We start from the raw sequence: 18,729 nt of genomic DNA, 5'->3' as shown, positions 1-18,729 counted from the left end.
ATGCCATGTCTTTCAACCTACATTCTGAGAATTCTTGCCCCGTGTTTTGTCAACCCGTGTAGAGGTCCATCAGATGGTGCCTGCAAAGGGCACTGAGATTGAGAGGTAACCGACGTCACCATAGATTTTGTAATTTGGCAGTAAAATTGACTTCTGATGGTAGCTCCCCGCAAATGGCTCAGAACAGAAGGGGCAATGATTGTTATTTCATCCTTTAGAAATAATTTTGTTTCAGAAAGATAAAAGATTAAATGTGTGGAATGAGCGTATCTGTATGTGCATGTGTGAACGTGTTAGTGACAATTTTTCCATGGAATGTTGATTTGGGGTGTGGTATCATGTATGAAAAATCATTAACAAAGCCAGCAGTGCAGACGAGGGCACTGATGTATCTGCCAAGTAAGTGACTCTAGATGAAGACTTCCTCCCAGGGGCGTAGTGTAAAAGGCGCTGCTCTTCTGAGTCTGTCGGTGATAGTCTTCCATGAGTGGGATGCTGAGAAAGGGACTTGTGTGTATTAGAATTGTCCTCCCAACTTCCTGGAGTTTGTGGCCTCTGAGCATATGGAACATGGAGAAAATCTGAAGGAGGGACCCTGTGATTAGGCACTAAGGAAAGGAGACTGCTGCATTTGCAATCCCATGGGTCCCATTACGTAAAGGAGACCTTTAGAACAGTATCACGTGTAGTTAAGAGTTCAGACTCAAAGACAGGCAAACTTAGGTTCGAATCCTGACTCTGCCACTTACTAGCTATATAACCTGGGCTAGTTACTTAACCCTTCTAGGCCTTAGTTTGCTTAGCTAAATATTGGAGATGATAATAGTGTTCACTAACATGGTTATTGGAAGGCTTAAAAATTAAATGATGCACATAAAGTGCTTTGTGTCTAGTAAAAGTTAACCCTTATTATTGTTATGATTTTCTTCCATCCCTCCTCATTGTTGGGAAAAGGAGAGGAAATAAAAGAAAGCACTTGACTGGCTGGACCCAGGATCATGACCAAGGCCTCCCACAAGCTTTGCTGGTCTTCCTAGGAGGTGGAAGTTACATTTGGGGAACTAGGAAGAGTTAGCCCTTATCCAGGGAATGTTACTAGGTTCTGCATTATCTGGGCTGATGAATGGAAATTCCAAACATTGAGAAGGGGCTAGGAATGGTGGGATTTTAACCCCGATTCACTGGGGTTAAACTCAAGCTGGTGCCATACAAAAGTGCTCCTGGGGGTGTTCACAGGGTTTCCAGTTGCCCCTATTATCCCAACAACCCTTCCCTTGGCCCCTCTGGCTGGGATGAGAAGTGCATTCCACACACCCCCACACGACTCCCCTTGGAGAAAGGAAGACCTGGATGATCTATGGGTGTTTTTCATCCTTAACTATCTGGGCGCAATCTCATGGTTGCTGCACAGAATCCCTCAGAGACAGAATTAAGCCAAAGTTTTAAACACTTCAAATAAAATTACTTTCAGATTCTATTCTGAGGAAAGGCCTCTCAAAAGACCTTACTTCTTTTCTTTAAAAGAAACACTTGCATCTCTTGAAAGAGTTGGCTATTCATTATTTTTAAGTCATATTTTTACAGAAATTCCTCCCTCACAAAAATATAAAAGAAATTAAACTCAATTTTCAAGCTAGAAGGAACTTAGGAGATCCTATAACCTAGTTGTTCTTTTAAAAATTAAAGCCACAAGACCCTTTTTTCCATTGAAATGTTATTGTGAAGCCAGAAGTCTAAAACAGAACAAATCAGAGCTGTTTTGGTTGAAGTACGGGGTAGGTTGGGTAGGGGTCCCGGATCTCCAAGTGGTTGGGTCTCCAGACCACCTGAGAAGCCCCTAAATCACTTGTTCAACATAGTTAAAAAACACAGTTTGAAAATCCCTGCTCGAGTATAGTTTCCCTGTTTTAGAGATGTGGAAATTGAGAGAAATTTAGAAATTGAGAATTTTAGAGAAAGAACTAGACTTGACCAAAATCCTAAACTCGTCTTCTGACACACAGTCCATTTTTCCATTTTTCTACTTGGCAGCACTAAAATGACCAGGCTTTTAAATTTTCCAGGCTCTTTACCCCCATCCCACCTGATCCCTGGATTCGGTGCTGTCATTTACAATAAAGTAAGGGATAGGTGGAATCTGGAATCCACGATCATCAGGGAACAAAAGCAACGGGCTTGATTCTCATCCCTGTTTTTTGCGTCTTAAATGTCTTTCAGGGTGGTGGACATCACAGTGCCTTGCGTGGAATAGTTCATTTCCATGGGCTAGCATATAAAACTTAGATACATAAGATAATATTTTTTGGTTTCTACTGTCATTTTTCCAGTTAACGTGGCATGCTGCCATGACCCTAGTTCAGGCCGTTATCATCTCAAGCCTGGACTACCGTGGCAGCCTTCTTAACTGACATCCCTGTCTGCCATTCATCTCCTACTCCCATTCCTCCCAGACACTGTTGCCAGATTAACCTTCTCAAAATACCTCTTTCATCATTTCACTCCTCCCTTTAATGGCTCCTCGTTGCCTTGTGGACCAATTCCAAACCTTCTGTCTGAAAATTAAAAGTCTCCAACATCTGGCCCCAAACCACCTCTTGAGCTCCTGACACTCTCCACTTGGCCCCTCTGTTGAGTCAAACTGGTTTAGCTCTGCCCCCAGGCCTGCCTTGGCCTTGTGCACTGAACTCTTCTACCTTGATTCTGGTTATTTCCCTGACTCCCATGCTTATCCCTGGTTCTCTACACTCATCCAGACTCCAACCATCTTCCAGATTAGGCCAGGAAATCACTAGTATACCATAAGCATTCACCAACTGTTAGCATTAATATTTTAATACTTCACTTGACTTTGAGTTTTATATTTTTACTAAATTCTTTTATTACTATATAATTCTTTAAACAGCTTTACTGGGGTATAATTTATATACTATAAAATTCGACTTAGCATAATGTCTTCAAGGTTTATCCATGTTGTAGCACATTATCAGAACATTCCTTCTTAGGGTGGAATAAAATATTCCATGATACAGTTATACCACATTTCATTTATCCATTCACCAACTGAGGGATATTTGAGTTGTTTCCACTTTTGCCTATTAAGAATCATGTTGCTATGAACCTTAGCATACAAGTCTTTATATGTTTTCATTTCTCTTGGGTAAGATACCTAGGACTGAAATTGCTGGGTCCTATGATAAATGTATGCTTAACTTTTTAAAAAACCATCAAACTTGCTTTCTAAAAGGGCTGTGCTATTTTACATTCCCACCAGCAATACAGGAAGGCTCTAATTTTTCCACATCCTCACTTATAATAATAATACTTATTGTTGTCTGTCTTTTTGATTATGGAAATTTTAGTGAATATAAAGTGGTATTTCATTGTGGTTTTGATTTCTATGTTCCCTAATATACTATTTCATTTTAACAATGCATTTGTATTTCTTCCCATTATTTGATGACATCCCCTTGAGGTTAGGAACCATTTTGCACATTTTGTCCCATAGCATTTAGCGCCCCACCTCAAACAAAGTAAATACATAAGAATTATCTGATACTTGACATTAAAGTATTATAATTTATTTGTAAAGGAAGGAGAAAGGAATTAGCATTAACTGAATGTCATTTCTATGTGTGAAATTTTAAAATATATTATCTCATTTAATTCCCAGCCTTGCAAAATAAATATAAGAAGTGGTAACAGACTCAGAGAGTTTAAGTGACTTGCCAACTAGTGAAATACTGAGTTGGACTCTTTGACTCTCTAACTCTAAAGCCCAGGCCACAAAAGTAAAAACAGGGAGCCCAGTGGGAGGGAGGGCCCCCACCAGCCGAAGCTGCGACCGTCCTTGGGACCACGGGCCAGTTGTTTCAACAAGTAAATTAAAGACAAAATGGAAAAACAAGGAGGTTTGTGCCTGAAATCATGTTGATGTGAAACCAGGGATGGCCACCCTGGGCCAGTTTCCTGAAACCTGGACCTCAAAGGCCACCTTTATTCAAACGAAGAAAGGATTTTTCCATTTGGAGGTCAACATGTTAGAGCCGTGCAGCTGACAGGGTCTTGGTGCTCCGGCCTGATGTCAGGGCTGAGACTCTGAGGTGGGAGAGCCGAGTTCAGGACACTGGACCACCAGAGACCTCCCAGGCCCACATAATAGCAATCGGTGAGAGCTCTCCCAGAGATCTCCGTCTCAACGCTAAGACCCAGCTCCACCCAATGGCCAGCAAGATTCAGTGCTGGACACCCCATGCCAAACAACTAGCAAGACAGGAACACAATCCCACCCATTAGCAGAGAGGCTGCCTAAAATCATACTACGTTCACAGACACCCCAAAACACACCACCAGACATGGCCCTGCCCACCAGAAGGACAAGATCCAGCTCCACCCACCAGAACACAGGCACCAGTCCCCTCCACCAGGAAGCCTACACAAGCCACTGAATCAACCTCACCCACTGGGGGCAGACACCAAAAACAATGGGAACTACGAACATGCAGCCTGAGAAAAGGAGACCCCAAACACAGTAAGTTAAAAAAAATGAGAAGACAGAGAAATAAGCAGATGAAGGAGCAAGGTAAAAACCTGCCAGACCAAACAAATGAAGAGGAAATAGGCAGTCTACCTGAAAACCAATTCAGAGTAATGATAGTAAAGATGATCCAAAATCTTGGAAAGAGAATGCAGAAAATACAAGAAACGTTTAACAAGGACCTAGAAGAACTAAAGAGCAAACAAACAATGATAAACAACACAATAAATGAAATTAAAAATTCTCTACAAGGAATCAATAGGAGAATAACTGAGGCAGAAGAACGGATAAGTAACCTGGAAGATAAAATAGTGGAAATAACTACTGCAGAGCAGAAAAAAAAGAATGAAAATTGAGGACAGTCTCAGAGACCTCTGGGACAACATTAAATGCACCAACATTCGAATTAAAGGGGTCCCAGAAGAGGAAGAGAAAAAGAAATCATCTGAGAAAATATTTGAAGAGATTATAGTTGAAAACTTCCCTAACATGGGAAAGGAAATAGCCAATCAAGTCCAGGAAGCACAGAGAGTCCCATACAGGATAAATCCAAGGAGAAACACTCCAAGACACATATTAATCAAACTATCAAAAATTAAATACAAAGAAAAAATATTAAAAGCAGCAAGGGAAAAGTAACAAATAACATACAAGGGAATCCCCATAAGGTTAACAGCTGATCTTTCAGCAGAAACTCTGCAAGCCAGAAGGGAGTGGCAGGACATATTTAAAGTGATGAAAGGGAAAAACCTACAACCAAGATTACTCTACCCAGCAAGGATCTCATACAGATTCAACAGAGAAATTAAAACGTTTACAGACAAGCAAAAGTTAAGATAATTCACACCACCAAACCAGCTTTACAACAAATGCTAAAGGAACTTCTCTAAAGGCAGGAAACACAAAAGAAGGAAAAAAACCTACAAAAACAAACCCCAAACAATTAAGAAAATGGTAATAGGAACATACATATCAATAATTACCTTAAATGTAAATGGATTAAATGCTCCATCCAAAAGACATAGACTGGCTAAATGGATACAAAAACAAGACCTGTATATATGCTGTCTACAAGGGACCCACTTCAGACCTAGGGACACATACAGACTGAAAGTGAAGGGATGGTAAAAGATATTCCATGCAAATGGAAATCAAAAGAAAGCTGGAGTAGCAATTCTCATATCAGACAAAATAGACTTTAAAATAAAGACTATTACAAGAGACAAGGAATGACATGACATAATGATCAAGGGCTCAATCCAAGAAGAACATATAACACTTGTAAATATTTATGCACCCAACATAGGAGGACCCCAATACATAAGGCAAATGCTAACAGCCATAAAAGGGAAAATCGACAGTAACACAATAATAGTAGGGGACTTTAACACCCCACTTTCACCAATGGACAGATCATCCAAAATGAAAATAAATAAGGAAACACAGCTTTAAATCACACATTAAACAAGATGGACTTAATCGATATTTATAGGACATTCCATCCAAAAACAATAGAATACACTTTCTTCTCAAGTGCGCATGGAACATTCTCCAGGATAGATCATATCTTGGTTCACAAATCAAGCCTCAGTAAATTTAAGAAAATTGAAACCACATCAAGTATCTTTTTGGCCAGAATGCTATGAGACTAGATATTGATTACAGGAAAAAAACTATAAAAAATACAAACACCTGGAGGCTAAACAATATGCTACTAAATAACCAAGAGATCACTGAAGAAATCAGAGGAAATCAAAAAATACCTAGAAACAAATGACAAGGAAAACATGACGACCCAAAACCAATGGGATGCAGCAAAAGCAGTACTAAGAGGGAGGTTTACAGCAATACAATCCTACCTCAAGAAACAAGAAAAATCTCAAACAACCTATCCTTACACCTAAAGCAATTAGAGAAAGAAGAACAAAAAACCCCCAAAGTTAGCAGAAGGAAAGAAATCATAAAGATCAGATCAGAAATAAATGAAAAAGAAATGAAGGAAACAGTAACAAAGATCAATAAAACTAAAAGCTGGTTCTTTGAGAAGATAAACAAAATTGATAAACCATTAGCCAGACTCATCAAGAAAAAAACAAAAGGGAGAAGACAGAAATCAACAGAATTAGAAATGAAAAAGGAGAAGTAACAACTGACACTGCATAAATACAAAGGATCATGAGACATTACTACAAGCAGCTATATGCCAATAAAATGGACAACCTGGAAGAAATGGACAAATTCTTAGAGAAGCACAACCTTCTGAGACTGAATCAGGAAGAAATAGAAAATATAAACAGACCAATCACAAACACTGAAATTGAAACTGTGATTAAAAATCTTCCAACAAACAAAAGCCCAGGACCAGATGGCTTCACAGGTGAATTCTATCAAACATTTAAAGAAGAGCTAACACCTATCCTTCTCAAACTCTTCCAAAATATACCAGAGGGAGGAACACTCCCAAACTCATTCTATGAGGCCACCATCACCCTGATACCAAAACCAAACAAAGATGTCACAAAGAAAGAAAACTACAGGCCAATATCACTGATGAACATAGATGCAAAAATCCTCAACAAAATACTAGCAAACAGAATCCAACAGCACATTAAAAGAATCATACACCATGATCAAGTGGGGTTTATCCCAGGAATGCAAGGATTCTTCAATATACGCAAATCAATCAATGTGATACACCATATTAACGTATTGAAGGATGAAAACCATATGATAATCTCAATAGATTCAGAAAAAGCTTTCCACAAAATTCAACACCCATTTATGATAAAAACTCTCCAGAAAGTAGGCATAGAGGGAACCTACCTCAACATAATAAAGGGCAATATATGACAAACCCACAGCCAACATCGCTCTCAATGGTGAAAAACTGAAACCACTTCCTCTAAGATCAGGAACAAGACAAGGTTGCCCACTCTCACCACTATTATTCAACATAGTTTTGGGAGATTTAGCCACAGCAATCAGAGATGAAAAAGAAATAAAGGGAATCCAAATCGGAAAAGAAGAAGTAAAACTGTCACTGTTTGCAGATGACATGATACTATACATAGAGAATCCTAAAGATGCTACCAGAAAACTACTAGAGCTAATCAATGAATTTGGTAAAGTAGCAGGATACAAAATTAATGCACAGAAATCTCTTGCATTCCTATACACTAACGATGAAAAATCTGAATGTGAAATTAAGGAAACACTCTCATTTACCATTGCAACGAAAAGAATAAAATACCTAGGAATAAACCTACCTAAGGAGACTAAAGACCTGTATGCAGAAAACTATAAGACACTGATGAAAGAAATTAAAGGTGATACAAACAGATGGAGAGATATACCATGTTCTTGGTTTGGAAGAATCAACATTGTGAAAATGACTGTACTACTCAAAGCAATCTACAGATTCAATACCATCCCTATCAAACTACCAATGGCATTTTTCACAGAACTGCAACAAAAAATTTCACAATTTGTATGGAAACACAAAAGACCCCGAATGGCCAAAGCAATCTTGAGAAGGAAAAATGGAGATGGAGTAATCAGGCTCCCTGACTTCAGACTATACTACAAAGCTACAGTAATCAAGACACTATGGTACTGGCACAAAAACAGGATATAGATCTATGGAACAGGATAGAAAGCCCAGAGATAAACCCACGTACATACGGTCACCTTATCTTTGATAAAGGAGGCAAGAATAAACAATGGAGTAAAGACAGCCTCTTCAGTAAGTGGTGCTGGGAAAACTGGACAGCTACATGTAAAAGAATGAAGTTAGAACACTTCCTAACACCATATACAAAAATAAACTCGAAATGGATTAAAGACCTAAATGTAAGGACAGACACTATAAAACTCTTAGAGGAAAACATAGGCAGAGCACTCTTTGACATAAATCACAGCAAGATCCTTTTTGACCCACCTCCTAGAGAAATGGAAATAAAAACAAAACTAAGCAAATGAGACCTAATGAAACTTAGAAGCTTTTGCACAGCAAAGGAAACCATAAACAAGATGAAAAGAAAACCCTCAGCATGGGAGAAAATATTTGCAAATGAAGCAACTGACAAAGGATTAATCTGCAAAATATACAGGCAGCTCATGCAGCTCGATATCAAAAAAACAGCCCAATCCAAAAATTGGTCGAAGACCTAAATAGACATTTCTCCAAAGAAGATATACAGATTGCCAAGAAACATATGAAAGGATGTTCAACATCACTAATCATTAGAAAAATGCAAATCAAAACTACAATGAGGTATCACCTCACACCAGTCAGAATGGCCATCATCAAAATATCTACAAACAATAAATGCTGGAGAGGGTGTGGAGAAAAGGGAACCCTCTTCCACTGTTGGTGGGACTGTAAACTGATAGAGCCACTATGGAGACAGTATGGAGGTTCCTTAAAAAACTAAAAATAAAACTACCGTACGACCCAGCAATCCCACTACTGGGCATATACCCTGAGAAAACCTTAATTCAAAAAGAGACATGTACCACAATGTTCATTGCAGCACTGTTTACAATAGCCAGGACATGGAAGCAACCTCAGTGTCCATCGACAGATGAATGCATAAAGAAATTGTGGTACATATATACAATGGAATATATTGTATATTCCTAGGGGCATATACAATATGTATATGAACCTAGGGTCAGGACAGGAATAAAGACACAGACGTAGAGAACGGACTTAAAGACACGGCAGGGGAGGGGAAGGGTAAGCTGGGACAAAGTGAGAGAGTAGTATTGACATATACACACTACCAAATGTAAAATGGATAGCGAGTGGGAAGCAGCCACATAGCAGAGGGAGATCAGCCTGGTGCTTTGTGACCACCTAGTGGGGTGGGATACACAAGTGGGAGGGGATATGGGGATATATGTATACATATAGTTGATTCACTTTGTTATACAGCAGAAACTAACACAGCATTGTCGTGCAATTATACTCCAATAAAGATGTTAGAAAAAAAAAGTAAAAACAGGTGAAAGGTCCACAGGAGACCTGAGACTAGAAAATCTTAGAGTAGAATATGCCTACAGTATGGATGTGTCTTCCCACATTGTTACATAATTAATATTTCTCTATCTCTCTTAGTTGCTATTGCTTTTCCAAGCAACTTCTTCCTTATTTTGGTGGGTTTCAGAGCCCACACAAACCCATTAGCCTTTAGTTACCTGAATTTACATGCTTTGGGCCCTTCTTTCCCCACCAGTGTTCCACGAGCTGCGGGGAGGGCACCCAGACGCGAAGTGCCATTTGCCGGAAGGTGCTGAAAACAGGTGTCTCAGCTACTGTCAATTCCTCCCTGTGCCCGCCCCTGCCGTTCTCTTCATCCATCAGGCCCTGTATGCTGGCCACCTGTGCAAGTGAGTATGTCAGAGCTCTGGGGATGGGGAGACGGCAAGAGCAGTAGCTTTCCCTGAACCCAAGACCAGCGGCAGATAGGCAGTAAAGCCCTCTGAGGGCATTAGGCTTGTGAGCTCAGCTGGAGGTGGGAAAGGAATCTTAATTACATGTGGCCAGGCAGGATGCTCTTCTCTGCTAGAAAAACAGTTTGCAGGAGGTAGAGCAAAGTTCACTTGCTGGCATATGGAGATCTGGAAGCTGGAGTCAGCATGTTACTAATGAAGCCTAATGTTACCCACTCCAGTGTTTTAAACGAAACAGATTTGTTTAATATTAATCCCTAGAGGTGTAACACTTCTGGGGTCTCCTCCCCAGGTATACGGGGACCCTGGGGCTCTGCAGGACCCAAAAGGGATCCATTCTCCTTCTCTTTGTCCTCTGCCTCTTTTTATGATGCTGATTTCTTTTTCTTTCTTTTTTAAGTCCTTTTAATGAGAGGAACTGTCTTTCCCCTGGAATCGCCCTCCATCTAGAACCCCGCATCTCAGCTTCTAGGGGTAGAAAACCCCAGCAGCGTGATAGCAGGTTGCCTCACTGCACCTCATTAGCTCTCCCATGATTCATTGCGGCAGCAGCTTGATGGTCCACAGCTGGTTGCCATTTACTCCCATAAAACAGAAGGTGGTAAAGGAAGGCCCTGCCCAAAGCAAACTCTGAAGTGCTTTCCTTCCCTCCTCTCTTTTGTCCCCCTGGCTCTCTTCTCTTTGCCCTCTCCTTTTCACTGTCTCTTGTCACTGCACCCACTGTCCCTTTTCTCTCTCCGCTTCTCTTTCTCCATCCATCTGCCTTCCCTTTCACTGCTGTCATTCCAGGGCCCGGGCGGCCATCCACAAAGCACAGCCCTCACATCGCGGCAGCAAGGAAGGTATACATCCAGACCCGCCGGCAGAGGAAGCTGCACTTCATCGTGGGGGGATTCGCCTACCTGCTCCCCAAGACCGCGGTGGTGGTACGCTGTCCCACGCGGCGCTTCCGCAAGCCCCTCATCACCTGGGAGAAGGACGGCCAGCACCTCGTCAGCTCCGCCCACGTCACCGTGGCCCCATTTGGGTACCTAAAGATCCACCGCCTCAAGCCCTCTGATGCGGGCATCTACACCTGCTCGGCCGGCCCGGCCCGGGAGCAGTTTGTGATTAAGCTCATTGGAGGCAACCGGAAGCTGGTGGCCCGGCCCTTGAGCCTGAGGAGCGAGGAAGAGGCCCTCGCGGTGAGGAAGGCCAGCCCGAAGGAGGCCCTGCAGACCCACAAACACCAGAACGGGATCTTCTCCAACGGCAGCAAGGCCGAGAAGCGGGGCCTCCCTGCGGATGCCGGGAGCCGCTATGATGACCTGGTCTCTCGGTTGCTGGAGCAGGGCGGCTGGCCAGGGGAGCTGCTCGCCTCCGGGGAGGCCCAGGACTCCACAGAAAGGAACGCGTCCTCAGAAGAGGACCAGAACGCCGAGCAGGCCCTTCTGCACCTGCCCTTCACCGTGGCGGCCGAGCAGCAGCGCCTGGACGACATCCTCCGGAACCTCTCCCAGCAGCCCGAGGAGCTCCGCGACGTCTACAGCAAGCACCTCGTGGCCCAGCTGGCCCAGGAGATCTTCCGCAGCCACCAGGACGCGCACCAGGACGCGCTCCTCAAGCCCTCCGAGCGGGGCATTCCCCCAGTGGCCATCCCTCCGCATAAACACGTGTCTGGCTTCAGCAGCTCCCTGCGGACCTCGTCCCCGGGGGAGGGCGGGGGCAGCTCTCGCCGGCCACACCGTAAGCCCATCATCTTGCGCAAGATCTCGGCCGCCCAGCAGCTCTCAGCCTCCGAGGTGGTCACCCACCTCGGGCAGACCGTGGCCCTGGCCAGCGGGACACTGAGTGTGCTTCTGCACTGCGAGGCCATAGGCAACCCAAGGCCTACCATCAGCTGGGCCAGGAACGGAGAAGAGGTTCAGTTCAGCGACAGGTGAGCTTTGCAGCTACCCGGTCTGGGAAGGAGGAGGGGCAAGGGGCCACACTGCGTGGGAGACACCCTGTTCATGCTTCCTTCGAGGTGTTTCCAAGGGTAGGGCTTAGAGCACTGGGCCTCAGGGATTGCTCCCATCCTGGGTTTCAACCCTCTCTTGGCACTGATAGACTGTTGAAGCAAAGACAAGGTATTTAATTTCTCTAAACTGTATGTTCTCATCTTTATAAGGTAATAGTAAGAATGCCTACCAACCCCAGTCCCCGTAGGATCCCAAAGATTAATGAGATACTCTCTGGATAGCTTTGAACTTTTGGCAGAAAAATGTCATTCCAGGCCAAGGCATTATTCCATTACCATTTTGTGAGATGAACCGCTGAAAATCTTGTACACCAGGATACTGTCTCTGTGTGTGTGGTCCCCCAGGGCTGGGGAGAGAGTGCAGCCAGCACCTGCTGCTTCCCGTGGGTGAGCCCGTCCTCTGTCTGGGCTGGACAAGGCTCTTTGTTCCAGAAAGCTTTTATTCCCTGTCGGACCTGTGATGAATTATCCTAATATCTCTTGGTGTCTCTGTTTTGATGTGTCTTTACTGGGATGACAGCATATATTACTTACTGGTTTCCTTGGGCCATGGCCATTCATAATGTAAAATCAATAGTGATAGAAGAGGTAATAATAATAACAATATTTTTAATACTATCTATGTGCCAAGCAGCATGCCATGCTTCCTTTGGACATCCTCTTTAATCTTTCCAGTGGCCCTGACAACAAAGATAGCTGCCATTGATTGAGTAGTGACTGTCTTCCAGCCAAGTGTAAACTCTTTATGTGCTTCATCTTACTGACTTCTAACAGTAGCCCTAAGAAGTAGGTATAATTTTTATCCACACTTTACGGAAGAGGAAACCAGTCTAGCAACTTGCTAAAGATCACATTTATTAGGTGGCAGAGCCAAAATATGTGACAAAAATAAGATGGGCAGCGAATAGAAGAATCAGTCCATGGATGAGGGAGGAACCTTTAAGGTCCTCCGGCCCAAAGTCCTCATTGTAACTTTTTATCTTCTCTGAATCCATGGAGCGTGCTCTTTTCATTAAATCTGCTTTGAAATACTATTGTTCAGCTAATCCTCTTCACTGGCTTGCTAGCTTTGAGTGAGGAAGGAAAGATGGCAGGATTTATTGTGCCAGGCAGGGTGCCAGTTTTATTTATGTTACTGCATTTGTTCTTCTGACAGTCAGTCTGCAAGATTGACATTATCCCCCAGTTTCACATAGAAAATTGAGGTTCAGCAGCTCACCCAAGGTCACACTTTAGTAAGGACCAGACCGAGGACTCAGTATCAAGTTTATTTGATTCCAAAGAGTAGTTCTGTCTACTCTTCTGAGACTTGAACAAACATGACTTTGTCCATCCTGCCCACATCTTTTGTGCTTTTGAAATGTCAATAATATTGTCTCTCAGCCTGAGCATTTACAGATTAAATAGCTTTAATAACAATACTAAGCATTTTTTCTTTGACACTGTGCTCAGTGCTTTAAAGGTAATATTATCTTGTTTAATCTTTAAAAAAAACAAACAAAAAAAACCCTACGGGGTAAGTACTGTTATTGTTACCACATCAGTAATTAAAAAGCTGAGGCGCCCACACAGAAGCACTGGAGACAAGGATTGAATGCACTATGTTTTGAGAGCCTGTGGTGGTAACCTCTCCTCTTGTTTGCTTCTTGGTCCTCCCCAGCTTATACTTTCCTTGATCAGCTTAACTGCTATGATCCCTGCAGTTCTTTCCAGAAATCTTTGTAAGGAATTTGTGGGTCAGGCCAAAGCTGCAGTAAATCCCCTTGAGGCCACAGGGGCGAGAGACACCTCCGGCATCAGACCCCCAGGATGATGGGCGCTGATTGAAAGTGGTACCCTGGTGCTCAGGTGCGTGCTACAGTGGAACTCACCTCTGTGACTGTACCTGTCACACCTGTTGTGCCCAAATCATGCCATGCCTTCTACCAGCCAGTCAGTTTCTCAAGTGTAGATACTGTTGCATTCATATCCCCTGGCCTATTGCCCGGGATTGGTGTTATTGAGATCAAAGGGGGTAGCAGTTGGCTGTGTGAGGGAAAAGATGGGAATTAACATTTCTTGACTAACTCCAGATATTGTGCCCCCATGCTAGCAACTTCCATAGCCATCACCTCTGTTAATGTCCACTGCAAGGTGTAACATATGAACTGATATCCCTATTTCAGAGATGAGGAAACCGAGGCTCACCATAATTAAGGAAGTTGACCAATGTTAAATAGCTAGTAAAAGGCAGAACCAAGAGAGCAGATTCAAACCCAGTCCTGCCAACTCAAGCTCATGTTGTTTTGAGTGACTAAGTTCATGTTTGCATGTATCTCCTATACTTCACCAGGGATACCAAGTTATCTCAAGATCCCTGCTGTTTTCTAGCAGCTTCTTCCAGGATCCCTTCCTTTGCATAGTGACTATTTCCTCTTAAAAGCTGTACAGCAAGACAGCCCATTGGGGATGGGGGAGGGGATGATTAGGACTCTGCTCTGCCCGGAACCGCAGGGAGAATATTGAGGCCATGGCTTACTCAGGGGTCCTGACAACTTCCTTGAGTGCTGGAGATTATGAAATCCAAGGATCAGGGCCATCTGGGTCACTGGTGACTAGAGGAAAGATGTGGAGGGGGTTAGATGAGGATTGAGGGCTTCGGGCTGGTCTTGCCCTTTACTTTCCATGGCCTTAATCCTTTCGTTTTAAAAATGAGGGGGGGTGTAGCAGATCATCTCTGATCTACCCCCTTCACTCATTTGTAGAAGGCCACAGAAGGTTAAAACCCGTATGTTGGTGGAGAGTGGGGAGAGCCTTGAGCACAGTAACTTCAAAATTTGTCGTACAAGTTTCCAAGTGGTCCACAAAACAGGGATTCATCGATCACGTGAGTTTGAGACATGCTCGCTTAAAGCTAAACAGAGGTATTTACTGCCGGACTTTACTTCTATTTTTTTAATATAGTAGTTGATTTTTTTTCTTTTTTTATTATAAAAGTAATGAAGAGGCTATAAAACAATTCAAATAATACCTGCGTATGTATAGTAAAAGTGCAAGTCTCCTTCATGCCCTCAATCCTATTCCCCAGAGGCTGTCAGTCTTAATAATTCGGTATTCATCCTTTTGGAATTTTTATATATTTTATTGTATTATATATAAAACACATACACACATAGGATTTGTGTTTTTAATGGGAAATTACTCATGGTTAGAAGTTTGACTTGATTTTTATTCAACAGCATGTCTAGGAAACATTTCAGAGTAGTATGTAGGGGTCTGTATCACCTTTTTCAACAGCTGATTACTGTTCTTGAATGTATTTAACTAACCCCCAGGTGAAAATGATTTTGGTTTTTCCATGTTTTAACTCCTTTAAGCAGTCCAACATGTGTTGTGACTTTCCAAGTGGATGATATAGTATTCAGTGTTTTCCAAGTACTTCTTTGATCAGTGAACAATTTTTTGGCCTAGTAATCTCAAGGATATCGATAATTCTTGAAATACTGCTTAGAAATATGACTTTTGCCTTTTAATTTGCACCTTAATGGGCATTGAGAGTCTAATGGCTTTAAGATGAAGAACTTTCAACAGAATCTTGCTAAAAAAAGAAACATAGCAGCCAGGTGCTAAAGATAGGTGCTAAAGATATGAAACATACGTGCTAAAGATATGAAAAGTTGAAAAGTTATGAAAAGATATGAAAAGTTGTAGGCCTAGGACAGCAGAGGGCAAATCCTAGGTCTTGAGTCACCAGGACATTGGTGAGAGTGACAGTGGAGGGTACATTCAGAAGGAAAGCACATGGGGGCCATGAGCAAACAGTATTAAAATTCTTGCCACTCTCAAGACTTTTTTCCAGATCTAGCCTCAGCAGAGCTTTTTAAAGCAAGTTAATAGCACGTGGTAGGGAAAAATAAGAGATTTCTGTTTCTGATCCTTGACATCATAATTTTTCCATTTTACTTAGCTAGCCAGTAAGAAATATGGCTGGAGCTTACTTTTCTATGCAGTTGTCCAAGTGGAGTTTCAGAAAATAAAATGGATGCATCTGTACAGAGCACACAGAAGGCACAGAAGTGCCATTGGGACTGCTCTGCTATGGTTGTTGGTGACCCCTTTTGTGTTGGGTTTCATTGCTTGTCATCATTAGTGCGTCTGGTAGCGGTTCCGAAATGCTTATTAATTTTCAAACAGAGAAGTGCTGAAATGCCCAGTGTTATAGTTCAGTTAGTCTGTTTTTGTTTAGCGCCCAAATCCATCTTTCTGAAAGAGTCTGCAAGCTTCAGCTGGCTATTGGTCTGTAGGACTTTGCAGATATATTAAAGTATACTCTAAATAGCCTGAGCCAGCAAGATAGGTCAAGGTAGAAAGAAAGTGACTGAAGTCTATTACTTCTTGGCTTTTAAATATGCCAAAGCTTGATTTGAAAGAAATTGGTTTTCAGAAAGAATCAGTAACAATTCAGATAGTACTGCGTCTCATCAGATATATAACTTACTAGTTAAAATGAATTCACATCATTCTTAGAAGCACATGCCAACTTCTTAAGCAATCGTTTACAGGATGTCCCTAAGTGTATTATGACAGACTGGTTCTTCTTAATTCCTACTTCTTCCTTTATTTCACAAACTTTCCCATGCTTACTCTGAGCCAGACCCTATGTTAGATATGAGGGATGGAGGAAAAGGAGACTCATTTCCTGTCAATGCAACTCAAAGTCTAGTTTGGAATCCAGAGAAGTAAATGCAGTGTTTAAATGCTAAGAGAGGGGTATGCATATTTATTCATTCCATAAATATTTATTAATCTACCTATCATATGCCAGATATACACCTACTTGCTAGGATATTGTGATGAATGAAACAGAAGTCTGTGTTCTCTTGCACTTTACGTACATTTAGATATCTGCTGAACTGGCACACATCAGAAAGATCTTTCCTGATCATTCTAGCTAAAAGAGCGCTCTGCATCATTCTCTAACCCTTCAACTCTATTTTATTCACAGAATTTCATCGTCATCTGACATATTATATATTTATGCGTTGATTGCCTGTCCATTAGGGTAGAGGCTTTCTTTACTGCTGTGTCCCTAGTGCTGGAAAGAGTAGCTGGCACTAAACAGGTACTAAATAAACAGTGAATGAATTAATGAGTGAGTGTGGAGCAAGACAGCAAACACAGAAAAGGACACAAGAAAAATATCAGATGGTGATAAGTGCTGGGCAGAAAATGAAACAGAGCTTTGATAAGCAATGATCTGGTGACCACATTAGATGGGTACTCTGAGGAGGTGACCTGGAAGCCAAAAGCTGAATGATGACCAGTGTCCAGCAATATGACTTCAGAAGGAAGAGCATTCCTGGGCAAGGGAAAAACGGTGCAAAACCCCTAAAGTGAAAATGAGTTTATTGTGTTGAAAGAACCCAAAAGAAGCTCATTTGGCTGGAGTGTGGCAGGCTGAAGATAGAGGTGATACGGGATTAGGCCATGGGGGCAACCAGAGACCAGGATGAGGAGTTGAGGTTTTAGTGTGAGCATCACAGGGAGATTTTGGAGGGTATTAATCAGGAATGTAAAATGATCTAATTTCCATTTTTATAGACTCACACTGGCTACTTTGTGGTGAGTGTATTTCAGAGGAGCATGAGTAGAAGCTGGGGGCCTCTAAGGGGCCCTTTGCAATCGTCCCTTCAACTCCCCAAGTATCTGTTGGGCATTAGGTACAGTGATAGGTACCAGAAAGTGAGATCATAAATAAGGAAAGGTCCTTGCTCTGCAGAAACTAAGATACACTGAAAGGCTAATAGAGGATACAGTAACTTGAGCCTCAAGTTTTTTTTAAACTCCAATGGTCACAATACTTCTCTTAAAACTTCTAAACTTTAAAAAGGGGATACAGGATTCCCTGGTGGCACAGTGGTTAAGAATCCACCTGCCAATGCAGGGAACACGTGTTTGAGCCCTAGTCTGGGAAGATCCACATGCCGCGGAGCAACTAAGCCCATGCGCCACAACTACTGAGCCTGCACTCTAGAGCCCGCAAGCCACAACTACTGAAACCCGCGCGCCTAGAGCCTGTGCTCTGCAACAAGAGAAGCCACCGCAATGAGAAGATGGTGCACCATGACGAAGAGTAGCCCCCGCTCACCGCAACTAGAGAAAGCCCGCACGCAGTAACGAAGACCCAATGCAGCCAGAAATAAATAAACAAATTTTAAAAAATAATAATAATAAAAAATAAAAAGGGGGTAGAGGAGGGGTTCCCAAATTCAGTGTGCATAATAATTGCCAGGAACATGTTAGAAATGGAGACACCCACATCCTACCCTATCCCAGAAACTCTTTCTACAGTAGGGTCCCATCATTTGCATTTTTTTGCGCTAAATCCAAACTCAACTTTATTTTTTCATTGTTGTTTTTTATTTTGTTTTTATATTGGAGTATAGTTGATTAACAATGTTGTGTTAGTTTCAGGTGTACCACAAAGTGATTCAGTTATACATATACATGTATCTACTCTTTTTCAAGTTCTTTTCCCATTTAGGTTATTACAGACTATTGAACAGAGTTCCCTGTGCTATACAGTAGCTCCTTGTTGGTTATCTGTTTTAAATATATCAGTGTGTTTATGTCAATCCCAAACTCCCAATCTATCCCTGCCCCCCACCCTTCCCCCCTGGTAACCATAAGTTCGTTCTCTAAGTCTGTGAGTCTGTTTCTGTTTTGTAAATAAGTTCCTTTGTATCTTTTTTTTTAGATTCTG

General features: G+C 42.2%; 1 protein-coding gene across 3 annotated transcripts in view; it reads left to right on the top strand.

Moving 5' to 3' along the window:
* ADAMTSL1 (ADAMTS like 1) overlaps nt 1–18,729 on the top strand; it is a 470,823-nt gene that overhangs the window by 298,414 nt on the left and 153,680 nt on the right. For all 3 annotated transcript variants that reach the window (XM_082401580.1, XM_082401578.1, XM_082401579.1), the window contains 2 exons: nt 9,772–9,925; nt 10,778–11,906. In XM_082401580.1, the coding sequence (XP_082257706.1) occupies nt 9,772–9,925; nt 10,778–11,906 (1,283 nt within the window). The remainder of the gene's footprint in view (nt 1–9,771; nt 9,926–10,777; nt 11,907–18,729) is intronic.

This window comes from Balaenoptera borealis (assembly GCF_965194805.1).
Source record: "Balaenoptera borealis genome assembly, chromosome: 8".
NCBI lineage: Eukaryota > Metazoa > Chordata > Mammalia > Artiodactyla > Balaenopteridae > Balaenoptera > Balaenoptera borealis.
This window is presented reverse-complemented; position numbering and strand designations above follow the sequence as displayed.